The sequence below is a fragment of the Nylanderia fulva genome, unplaced genomic scaffold (assembly GCF_048542155.1).
Source record: "Nylanderia fulva isolate GAGA-0341 unplaced genomic scaffold, ASM4854215v1 Scaffold117, whole genome shotgun sequence".
NCBI classification, from domain to species: Eukaryota; Metazoa; Arthropoda; class Insecta; order Hymenoptera; family Formicidae; genus Nylanderia; species Nylanderia fulva.
In genome coordinates this window covers 248656-261080 of record NW_028189376.1, presented here as the reverse complement: position 1 = coordinate 261080, position 12425 = coordinate 248656, and the positions used below count along the sequence as shown (strand labels likewise).

The following is a 12425-nucleotide window of genomic DNA, read 5'->3' as shown; positions in this document are numbered from 1 at the left end:
AAAGTCGCTTTAATCTCGCAACAAAATCAGCAACCGATTCCGTTGACGCTTGTTGTGCTTGATGGAATTTGCACCTTTCCATCGCCTCCGAAGGTTTGGAGTTCAAATGATCTTTGATAAGCGCGACTAGTTGCGCATATGTTTTTGTGCTTGGTTTGTCTGGTGCACATAGGTCTCTTGCTAAATTATATGTTTCCGGGTTGATTTTTGTTAGCAAGACTGCTGCTTGCTTATCAACCTTTATGTCGTTTACCAGGAAATATAGCTCCAGTCGTTCCGTATATGTTTCCCAGTCGTCTTTTCCTAGTACGAACTCTAGCTTTGATGCTTTGTGTTCTGACATCGTGTGAATTATTTCCGGGACTTTGTTTATTTCGTTCTCAGATGTTTCGTTGCGTTCTGTTTCTTGTTCACGCTGCTTATCACGTACGCGTGATCTTAGAAGTTTTTGTAGTTGTTCGATATTGCTATTATTGTCGAATTTGATGTTTAGGCCCGACAATAATTTAGCTAGCTGTGCCTTTGAGAGAGCTTGAATCCACGATGTCCTTGTGTAGTCAATATTATGAATCGTTATTTCTTCTTCGCTGCTGGATTTCGACGACGTTCGAATATGGAACTATTCTAAAAGTTTCTTTATTCGCTAATTACACTTGTGTAATTCTGTCTCCCGATACCTTTAAGTTTTGTTGTTATCGTATGCTACATTCTTCATTGGCTACTAGCTTGTTCGTGGCTGCTTCGCAGTTACTGTATATAGTGGATCTCGAGTACGGCGAATCAAGCGCTCTTTTCTTACTTTCTTTATCGCGTTTTTGATTGTTGAGTTTGAGTTACCTCGTCGCCAAAATTGTCATGTCTTGCCCTAAGGTCGGGTTGTTAATTAAACACCAGTGTGACTTTCAATAAACAACTATATAATTATTATTCGATATCATGAGAACTAGCTCCGATTACAATACGCGTCACGCGGTGTGTCGGTACGTTACGTACGAGCGTCGGCCGTGGACTGCCTCTGCCTTCGTGTCCCCACCATAGCAATATGTTGTTGATTCGGAGATTCCGCAGATCACGTGAATACAAAGTGATGATAATATATGAGTACAGTGAATACACCACAATAAGCAAAACATATAAACGTAGGAGAAGATTAAGTATAAAATATGCAATTATTACCTTTCTCAACCATCGCCCTGCTATTTTCTTCTTCTTCTTCTTCTTCAGAAAACGTGGCGTTATTTTTATCTGCCACTTCTTCTTCTTCATCTGCCGCTTGTTTTTCTTGATCTTCCGGCTCTTCTTCTTCAGCTTCCGTTTGCTCTATTTCTTCTTCCAACCTCTTCATCTTCCTCCTCTTTCTCCTCCTCCACCTCTTCTTCATCTTCCGAAATCAAGTTTATTTCCTTGTCGATTTCCTTCTTCTGTTCTCGCTCCTCTACGACCACGTTTTCATTCGCCATGCCATCTAATATTCATCAGTCATATATTATTAGTATTTCACATAATTAAAAAATCTTTTGTGTTGATATACCACTGTAGTATTTTTCTTACTTACTTTCAAGCGGAGTAAATATGCCCGCCTCATCGAACGGACTTACTTTGCAAACCCGCACTTCTTCCACGTCATTGTTACTTTTGGCTAATTCAATAACCGGATGTTCCAGCTCCGGCGTTAACACGATGCGTGCACGGCCTGGAACGTACAACATTTTATTAAAAAATTTTTTGTTTAATATTATGTTTTCTAACAACACGATATCATTTATGATGTTAAAACTTATGCGAAGGTCTGGGCTCCGGCGAAGAATCCGCTCGTCGTCTTCTATTTAGCCTTAATTTTGGTAGTGATACGCGACGGTTCTTCAGTACACGTAACCGGTTTCTTGTGACGCGTGCGACAGGTCGTACAATACCTGAAGTTTTAGCGATTTAAATAAATAAATAATTGAGGTAGTTTTAATTAATTTATTTATAATTAAGTGTAATAAAAGATAAAAACTTACTATTATCTTCTCCCCGCAGAACTCGATGAAAATGTAGGAGGAGATATTCGATGTGACCTGCTATATCGTTTTTCTTCTCACTACTAAAATAGTATCGCGACTCGATCACCTCTCCCGCGATAATCAGTAACTCACGAAAAACACTAAAATGTCCTAGTCGGAATAATACCGCTAGCACAGCGCTGGGACATTCTCCCGCGAATTTCCCAAAAATATTGAAGCATTTCTCTTCATTCGCGCATGCTAATTTACATATATGCTTGGAAAAATTTTTTCCGCATAAACTCTGCGTTAGTGATAGACAAATTTCAACTACTTTTTCAAACTCATTATTGAAATTTAATGATACACTTGCGTCAAATACGTGAGTACACGAGAGACGAAATTTAAAAATGTAACTAACTAACTGGTAATAACTAACGGTGACCGGGGCTGCCGAGCTGCACGCAGGGAGAGACGATATTCGTCGGAGCTGCACCTCGAGTGGCGGCGTGGCGCCGGGCAGAGAAGAGGAAGCGTAGCTGGGTAAGCTGTAGTTGAGCCTGCACCAATCATTTTTTTTGCGCTGCGCAATTAACTTATTTATTTATTTATTTGTAAATACTCGATTCGCGTTAGTCACTGTAAATTATTTGTGATCCAAAAAAATGCCGATCGACCGTAGCCCTGATACAAGTGGCGCGAGTGCGGCGACGTCAAACGTAACGGCATCGGAGGTAGCGGCGCTGAAAAGAAGGCGCGGAATAATAAAGGGCTCGTGCACGCGGATAGAAACATTTGTGAACAGCGTGATCGCGGTAGATGACGAGGCACGAGCGCAATTGGAAGTGAGGCGCGCGCGCTTAGACCCAATATGGGAAGATTACTGCAAGGTGCAGTTGCAATTAGAGGCAACAGACGAGGCCAAGATAGATGACAGAGTCGCGTTCGAAGACAACGTATATTCGTTGTGCGCGAGAATGCGGCGATTATTACAAAATGACAGCATTCAAAATAGTCCGCGGGCCTCCACGCCAGGATCAACGCGATCCGAGAGTGAAGCCGCAACACACGTCCGTGTACCAAAAATTAAATTTACCATCGTTTTCTGAAAAGTACGAAAAATGGTTCCCATTCCATGACACGTTTATGTCGGTCATACATAACAACAAGACATTATCTGATATACAAAGATTTCAATATTTGCGGGCGTCGTTGACGGGTTCAGCTCTCGACATCATCAAAACATTAGAGATCTCGAATAATAACTACGACCTTGCGTGGAATATTCTAAAAGACCGTTACAACAACAAGCGTGTAATCGTACAGACGCATATAAAGGCAATATTCGAATTAGCGGCGATTACAAAAGAAAGCGCGAGTGGCATTCGGCAGCTGGCGGCCGGTGCAGCGGTACACGTACGCGCGTTGACTGCATTGGACTGCAACGCCGACAAATGGGACGCGTTGCTAATACACATAATTACGTCCAAATTAGACCACGTAACATCCAGGGAGTGGCATGCTTCCCTGGGGGGCTTGGAGTTGCCCGCCTTCAAGGAATTGATTGATTTTCTCGCTCATCGTAGTCAGATTTTAGAGGAGTCGACTGGGGGGAGATCAGGCGCTTCCGAGCGCTCCGACATTTGTTCGCGGGCGCGATCGACTTCGGGGCGACACGCGCTGCATGCGACGGTCGAGGAGGGAAAGTGCACTTATTGCGGGGGTGCGCATTTGGTCTACTTTTGTAGAGGCTTCTTAGCGCTTCCGGTAAACCGGCGCGTAGGTGAGATGCGCGGCCGAAAACTTTGTTTGAATTGCTTGCGTAGCCGTGATCACGTGGCGGCCGAGTGCTCGTCGAGCGGCTGCAGGACGTGCAAGCTGAAACACAACACGCTGCTGCATCTCTCGAATCAAAGAAGAGGAATCGAGAATTCGCGGACCGTCGACTCAACGACGGACGGTTCGACTCCGATCGCGAGCGACCCTGCCGCCGTGGTTGCGCACGATGCGGTCGGGGGGGACGGTGCGGGCGGCTCACGGGTGTCATGCCGTGCCTTGCTGGATGCAGGAGCACAGGCGACCCCTTCGTGGATCGCGGCCTTGCCGTGGCGAAGGGGCTCACCCTTTGCAAGAGGATAGTCTTGCAAGGGGTGCCAACAGCGACCTGTACCTCTCGAGGTACACTGCCCCCGGTCCGGGGGGCACGCCCTCCGTCTCTGGGGACTCTTCTTCGGGGGGTGAAAGATTTCCACCCCCTGGGGAGACGGGGCCCACTTCCCCGTTAGAGCTTCGGCTCGTATGTGGTAAGGGATGGCGACCCGGAATTCAAACGCTCGGTGGCATGGCACCGTTAGGAGAAGGGACTGCACGGCGCTTCGGCGCTTCCCTTCCCACCATGCTCTGTGGCCCGACACGCCTGTCGGGTAGGCGGCTTTTGCCGTCCGGGGTTTTCTCCCCCCTCCGTCCTGGGGGGGGGGCTCGTTTTAGGGTTCCCTTTGGGGGGTAAGGGTGGGCGTCGGCGGCGGGGGCCGCATTGGAAGGTGCCGCGCGTGATTACCCGAGAGGCTCTGCCCGGAGGGTTTCCCGAGGGGCTTTGCCCGGAGGGGGTCGCGCCGGTGGAGGGATCGACATGGTCACCCGAGGGGCTTTGCCCGGAGGGTTGTCCCAAGGAGCTTTGCCCGAAGGGGGCCATGTCGATCGGTCTTCGGGGCCCGCTCGTGGAGTGGTTCCCGGGGACAGGGAGGTGCCTCAGGATGCTGGTTGGGGGTCTCCAGGCTGGGTAGCCTGGGTCCCTGTCCCAGCGTCCCTGGGGTAGGCCGCACCCAGGCCGCTCGGACGTCTCCGAGGCAGGGCTGGGTCGGCGTAGACGGCCACGCGTGGTCACCCGAGGGGCATAGCCCGGAGGGTTTACCCAAGGGGCACTGCCCGGAGGAGACCACGCGGGTCGGCCGTTGAGGCCGCTCGGATATATTCCGAGGCGGGGCTCGACGGCGAGAGGGAAGTCGCAGAGTGCTGGTTGGAGAGCGTGCTCTCGTCCCAGCGTCCCTGCGACTTGCCATCCTCGGGCCGCTCGGACGTTTCCGAATCCGGGCCGAGGGTGGCGGAGAAGGCGCGCCGCGGTTACCCAAGGGGCATAGCCCGGAGGGTGCCGCGGCCGCCTGCCGCCGGGCCCTGCCTCGGAAACGGCCGGGCCCCAAGTTTCCCCGGGGAGGGGACATATGTCTTAGGCCGGGGGGATACCGCACCCCGGCCAGACTCCGAGCCCCTTACACATCCGTGTGGGATTTGACGCCCACACGGGCTTTCAGGGGTCCCACACCTCTGACTGTGTGGGCACCGCAGCGGGTGGCGCCACCCGGGGGGCCCCACGGACGCTTTAGACAGGGTCGCCGCTCCTCGGCCTTGCCCTACACGCCGTGGCGACCAGCAATACCGTGTCGCGCCTTCCTCGAAGACGTTCGAGGAGGGGCAGGCGCCTCCCCGGCCGGTCGGTTCGGAAAGGGTAACGGTCCCGACCGACCAGGGATATCTACTCTCGCCGCCGGGCCCTGCCTCGGAAACGTCCGAGCGGCCTGGGTGCGGCCAGAGTAGATATCCCCGGTCGGTCGGGATCGTTACCCTTTCCGAACCGACCGGCCGGGGAGGCGCCTGCCCCTCCTCGAACGTCTTCGAGAAGGGCGCGACACGGTATTGCTGGTCGCCACGACGTGTAGGGCAGGGCCGGGGAGCGGCGACCCTGTTTAAAGCGTCCGTGGGGCCCCCCGGGTGGCGCCACCCGCTGCGGTGCCCACACAGTCGGAGGTGTGGGATCCCTGAAAGCCCGTGTGGGCGTCAAATCCCACACGGGTGTGTAAGGGGCTCGGAGTCTGGCCGGGGTGCGGTATCCCCCCGGCCTAAGACATATGTCCCCTCCCCGGGGAAACTTGGGCCCCGGCCCTGGGGTGTGGCCGGTCATGTTTCGGGGCACCTCTTGGCCGGTGGGGGTATACCCTGGGGGACGGAGCCGCAGCGGGACAGTGGGATCAACAAGAATGGAAGATATAATTAAAAACACAAATCAGAAAGAAGGTGAGAAGGGTGAGTCTCACACGGAGGGGCTAGTTACGCGAGCCGATATACGCGCCGCACTGGAAAGGGTTTCAGTCTTGCAGAGTTCTGATGAAATCGCAAGAGGGATCTCCAGAGAAGTCGCTATAAAACTCATGAGATGCGACTCGCAGACGGGCGCATCATCGTCTGAGGATTCATGCATAGCAACGAGACTAAGGAGGAGAACAGGCGTGCCACCCGCCTCAGGAACAGGGGCAATCAGGTCAAGAAGCCCCTCAAGAATAAGGGGGGCAACAAAAACAAGAGCAAAAAGTTGTGCTCCTTTTGAGTACAGCAGCCTTGATTTTGATTTAGATCAGATCAGCGTGGGCACGGAAAGAGCGGAGCTACCTGCTTTCCGTGAGATGACCCGACAGATCGACAATGATTTAAACCTGATGATAGAGAGGCAGGACGCGAAATAACAACCACAATTACCAAAGGAACCGCAACACCAACAAGAATGCGGGGAGCAAGAAGAGGAGGGGGTGATCCCCACCATTCCGGAGAAGAAAGGAAAAGGCCGGCCCGGAACTACCAGGATTGGTAGGACAAAGAAGGAGGAAAAGGCCAGGAGAGAAGAAGAAAGAGCCCTTCAAAAAGAGAAGGAAATCCTGGACCCGCTCTACAAACCAGGACCAACGAAATCTTTCAAAGACTTCGTTGAAAGTATTAAGGAGAGGGAAGAAGAGTACAGCGAGACCCCGATCGCTGACCTGGAGGCAATGGTATCCGAGAGATGTACGGATATATATATAAAGTTGCCACACAATCCGGCAACATAAAGGGCACACTTGCGAAGGCTGCAAAGGAAGCCGCAGCTGATATGTGTGCTGCCGCGACCGTACTTGCCATAAAGGCGCAGCATCCTCAGGAGGCTCGGATAGAGAACCAAATGAAGGAGATGAGATACCAAATGCATCTCCTTCGGATGGAGAATGCTGAGCTTCGCAAAGTCGTGCTGAAGCTCAAGAGGAAGACGAATAAGAGTCGCGAGGAGATCCAAAGACACTCCGAGAAGAGCCAGGAGACCTCCCTCGTCAAGGAAAGAGGGAGAAGGACAAAGAGGTGGATGAAAGAAAGCTCACCTCTATCGGGAGATGGGGAATTCCCGAGCACCGAGACGGTCCAGACGCCTGGGAATCCACTTCCACCCCCAGATAGGGAGCCCTCAGAGGATAAGGGAAAAGAGGCTCGTGGAAAGACACATCCACCCGAAGATGGGGTCTCCCCAGAAGCCCACAAGGAGGAGAAAATAGAGATAGACGAGTGGAGATCAAACATATTCAGGAAGGAGGAGTTCCCCCCCCCCTCGGAAAGGAGAAGACAGGAAAAGGAAACGGACCAGGCCCACTTCCTCAACACCAAAAGAGGGTGGTGGACATCGCGGATCAGGAGGACAAGGAAGAAAGAGAGGAGAGATATAAGAGGGAGGCCCTTATCGCCATGATGGAGGGGATCTGTGAGCGCATCATGGATAGGAGAATGGGAAACCCGGTCCCCAGCTTCGCCCGGAGGAAGAAGGCCGAGAAGACAAGGACGGAAAAAGAAGGAGGCAGCAAGACAAACCCGTCAGCCCCAAGGAAGGAACAAGCAGCAACAACGTCAGGGAAAAAGAATAGAAACACCCCGACAACAGCAACAACCCTGAACCCGCCGGCGAGACCCGGGAAACCAAGAATAAAAGCTATCGAAAAGGTCTCGTTGGAACTCCCCCTACAAAAGAAAACAGCAGGGAAAAGGAGGGAAAAGGTAGGCGCAGCTAACTCCCACAAAAGGACCGCTCCGCAAGAGACGCAACAACAAAAACCCGAAGCGTGGACAACAGTTGTGTCAAGGAGAGCTGCGAAGAAAGAGAAAGAGAAAGACAAGGAGGAAAAAGAAAAGTTGCAACAGCAGCAGAGACCCCCCCCCCCTTTTATTGCATCCCAAAGGAAAGGGCAGATGGAGCCCCCCAAGAGGAGAAGAGAGCCAAGGACGGCGGCGATATCAATAACACGCCCCCCGGGAGAATACGAGGCCACTATGACTGAGGCTCGCCAAAAGATGGAGAGCCTCGAAAGCCTTGGTATTAAGGAGGGCGTGAAAATCAGAAGAGCCGTCACCGGGGCGCTGATTTATGAGATTCCCGGAGAAAACGGTAATGAGCTTGCGGACAAATTGGCCCTCAAGCTCAGACAGGCCCTCTCCGGGAAGGAGGGTGTAAAGATTCAGCGCCCCTCAAAGACAGCAGAGATAAGAATGAGGGGACTAGACGAGGCAGTTACCCCCTCAGAGATCGGAGAAGCAATCTCTAGAGACGGAAACTGCCAAGAGGAGGAAGTATCCGTGGGGAAATAAAGAGGGCACCCAACGGTACTAAAATGGTGTGGGCCCGGTACCCTCTAAGGGCGGCAAACACCATTGCGAAGAAAACCCAGGTCAAGATAGGCTGGGCAATGGTGAGAGTCGAGCTGGTGAACAGTCGCCCCCTCCAGTGCTATAAATGCCTGGAGGGAGGCCATGTAAGGGCCAGATGCCCAAACAAGGCAGACCGCAGCGGTAGATGCTACCGTTGCGGAGAAGAAGAACACAGAGCCAGTGTATGTGAAGCCCCGGTACACTGCGCGGTGTGCAAGGACAAAAACCTCCCTGCCAATCATAGAACGGGGGGAAAGTCCTGCACACCGGTGCAGAAAGGAAGAAGGGGTATCCCACTAACCAAGATGGTGGGAACCCCCAAAGAAACCGGGGCTGCACGAATGGAGGTGGAACCTCTACACAGCGTCTCGAGCGGGAGTTCTCGAGCCATGGCCCCACCCCCCAAACTCTTTGGGAGGGCGCGGCGTGGGGCCGGTGTTCGCCCTGCGCCGCAACCGCGAGGGAACCGCACAGCCATTGACTGTGTGGTAGGGGAGGGGTTTCGGTCGCAAGACTGAGGCAACTCCCCGGAGACGACTTGGCGGGGGGGCGGCGAGTCAACATGGGATACCAGCATCCTCGCCGCCCCCTATCCAACGCCCGGGAAAAACACCCGCTGGGGTTTTAGTAAGGTAAATCTTGGGCCCCCTGGTCGAACCATTCGTAGCTCGACCAAGGGGAACAAGGAGTCCCACATAACCCGCACCCCTACCCGGGGGTGTGTGGTACCATGAGGTTTTCCCAGCGTCACAAAAAAAAAAGAGCACAGGCGAACTTTATTTCGACTAAATTCGTAGCGAAATTAAAATTAGAGACATGGCCTATGGAAATGTCAATATCGGGCATATTCGACTCGACGTCCGTCTTGAATTGGATGGCGCGAGTCAGATTCCGGTCGCGACGGAGTTCGTTCGAGGCCGAGCTAAACTGCGTTGTCACCGATCAAATCGCAGATAGAGTTCCGGCGAGCACGCTGAAGCGTCAGACCTTCAGGCTGCCGCCCGGCATCGATCTAGCGGACCCGAAATTCAACGTGTCTTCCGACATCGATTTATTAATCGGAATCGATCTGTTTTGGCAGCTGGCGTGCGTGGGCCAAATTCGTGCGATATCCGAGCACCCTCTTTTGCAAAAAACACGTTTGGGTTGGATTTTGGCCGGGCGTACGGGTGGTGGCACCTCGCGATCGAGCGCCAAATTGCGTGCATTACACGCGACGATTAGTAACTCGCAGCTCCACGAACGAGTTAATCAATTTTGGCAAATCGAGGAACTGGCGGATTCTAACGGTTATACCCGCGACGAGCAGGCGTGCAAAAGTCACTTCATGATGAACGTGTCGACGAACGATGAAGGTCGATATGTAGTAAAATTGCCGCTAAAAGAGGACACATTTCAACGGCTCGGCGAATCGCGCGAAATAGCGATAAAGCGTTTTCTTACACTCTAGAAGCAGCTTAACCGCGACCCGGGTTTAAAGCGCTCCTACGCGAATTTTCTACGCAAATATCAATCGTTGGGACACATGAGAGTCGCATCTGCGGGTTCGATCGGGGGTGAGCCTATCTACCTGCCGCATCGGGGTAATAAAGGGGACCGGTCCATGCGCGAAGTTACGCGTGATTTTCGATGCCTCGTGCAAAACCAGCACGGGAGTTTCGCTCAACGAGGCTTTGCGAATAGGTCCGGTTATTCAGCAGGAATTGATCGCAATATTAATACGTTTTCGAACATTCGTGTGTCTTCGTGGCGGCCATAATTAAAATGTATCGTCAGATACTGCTGCACGAATCACAGACACATCTGCATAGAATAGTGTGGCGAATACGAGCTGCTGACGGTCACGTACGGTACGAGTTCGGCGTCGTTCCTGGCCAGCAGGTGCCTTCAGCACCTTGCACAAAAGTATGCGGACGAGTACGCGATTGGGTCAAGGTGCGTGCTCTGGGATTTCTACGTCGACGACCTGCTCACCGGTGCTAACACCCTGCCGGAGGTGAAGCGCGTCCGCGGGGAGACGGTTGCGCTACTGAAGCGCGGAAAATTCGAGCTCGGCAGGTGGGCATCCAACTGCCGAGGATTGTTGCAAGACGCGGAGGACGCGACGGATGCGAGCGTGTCTCTGGGCGGGGACTCGAACTCTAAGATCCTGGGAATTACGTGGGATCCCGTAATAGCTTCAAATTCGACTATGAGAGCGGCTCGCCTGCCAATTGCGTAACCAAGCAAACTATTTTGGCGGAAATCGCGAGCCTTTTTGGATCCGTTAGGGCTACTGGGGCCATTGACGGTAGTAGCAAAGTTAATTCTGCAAAACACATGGCAGACGCAGGTTGGATGAGATGAGTCGCTGCCGCAGGACATCCATACGCGTTGGCTGGGAGTAAAACAATTACCGAATCTTAGTGAGTTGCACGTGCCGCGTTTCGTGGGCCGCGTGATCGATGCCGGGGGCGTGCAGCTGCACGGCTTTTGCGACGTGAGCGAGCGTGCTTATAGTGCATGCGTGTACGTGAGAACACACAATTCCGAAGAATGCCGAGTACAATTACTGGTCTCGAAATCGCGAGTCGCGCCCATGAGGGCAATATCATTGCCGCGCTTAGAGTTGAGCGCGGCGCTGCTGTTGGCAAAATTAATAGAAAAGGTTCGAGAATCGGTCGGACTTCCCGCCGCGGGGGTGTTTCTGTGGTCGGACTCCACCATTACCTTACAATGGATTCGTTCTTTGTCTCGAAATAGGGGCGCGTTCGTCGCGAACCGAGTCGGGAAGATACAGCGTTTGACCGAGGGCGCGGATTGGCGACACGTGCCGTCCGCGGACAACCCGGCCGATATATTATCGCGTGGCGCGGACTTGGCGGCTCTGGCCGTATCTGGTCTGTGGTGGGAAGGAAAAACGTCGAGATATCAGGAGAACTGCCCGAGCAGAAGAGAGTGATCGCTGTCGTGGCGGTCGGAGATCGACCGATAGTCTCGGGGTTATTAGAGAAATTTTCGAGCCTGGAGAAAATACTACGCATAGTGTCATATTGTTTGAGGTTCGGTCGTGCGCGACGGGCTGAGGGGATCGGGTCATCGATCTCTCATCAGGAGATGACTGCGGCCATGCAGGTCGTGGTACGTTGTGTGCAGCGCGGGTCGTTCTTGGGGGAGTATCGCCATTTGGGCGAGGGCCGGAGCATCGGCAGCGGGAGTCGTATATTATCATTGTCACCATTTATGGACGAGTGTGGCGTCATTCGCGTTGAAGGTAGGATAAGCAGGGCGGCGTTGCCGCCGGATGCGGTGCACCCCATGCTGCTGCCGAAAAGTCACGTTCTTACAACATTAATTATTCAAGGAGAGCACGTTAGGAGCTTGCACGCGGGACTGCAGGCCACAATATGCGCGGTGCGTCAGCGCTATTGGCCCTTGGCGGCACGTTCAGCGGTTCGCGGGGTGTTACGCAAATGCGTAACGTGCTTCAGGTGTGGGCCGGCAGCATCTCAGACGGTGATGGCGGATTTGCCTGGACCACGGGTAAACGTGTCAAGGCTATTTACGCATACGGGCGTAGACTATGCCGGCCCGATACTTATAAAGGAATCTAAGCGGCGCAACGCCGGGATGGTGAAGGCTTACATCGCTGTTCTCGTGTGCTTCGCGACCAAGGCTGTGCATTTGGAGATCGTAAGCGATCTCACGGCGGACGCCTTCTTGGGGGCGTTTAAAAGATTCATGTTACGAAAGGGCAAGCTGGCGTGCGTGTACTCCGACAATGGCACGACATTCGTCGGAGCCAATAAGCAAATTAGGGAAATATACGAAATAGCCAATAGCTCTGAAGGGCAGGAAAAGGTGCGTCAGTTCGCGCGGCGGAACAAGTTCGTTTGGAAATTCATACCGCCCCATGCCCCACATTTCGGGGGGCTATGGGAAGCAGCGGTGAATCCGCGAAAATACATTTGA

General features: G+C 53.0%; 2 protein-coding genes across 2 annotated transcripts; both read left to right on the top strand.

Moving 5' to 3' along the window:
• The first annotated feature begins 9303 nt into the window (after positions 1 to 9303).
• On the top strand, positions 9304 to 9924 carry LOC114936782 (uncharacterized). Its single transcript, XM_029310098.1, has one exon. It carries the CDS (start codon positions 9304 to 9306, stop codon positions 9922 to 9924), a length of 621 nt encoding a protein of 206 aa, XP_029165931.1.
• A 1646-nt stretch (positions 9925 to 11570) lies between these two features.
• On the top strand, positions 11571 to 12425 carry LOC114936783 (uncharacterized). The gene has a single exon (XM_029310099.1). The coding sequence runs from the start codon at positions 11571 to 11573 to the stop codon at positions 12423 to 12425; it is 855 nt and encodes a 284-aa protein (XP_029165932.1).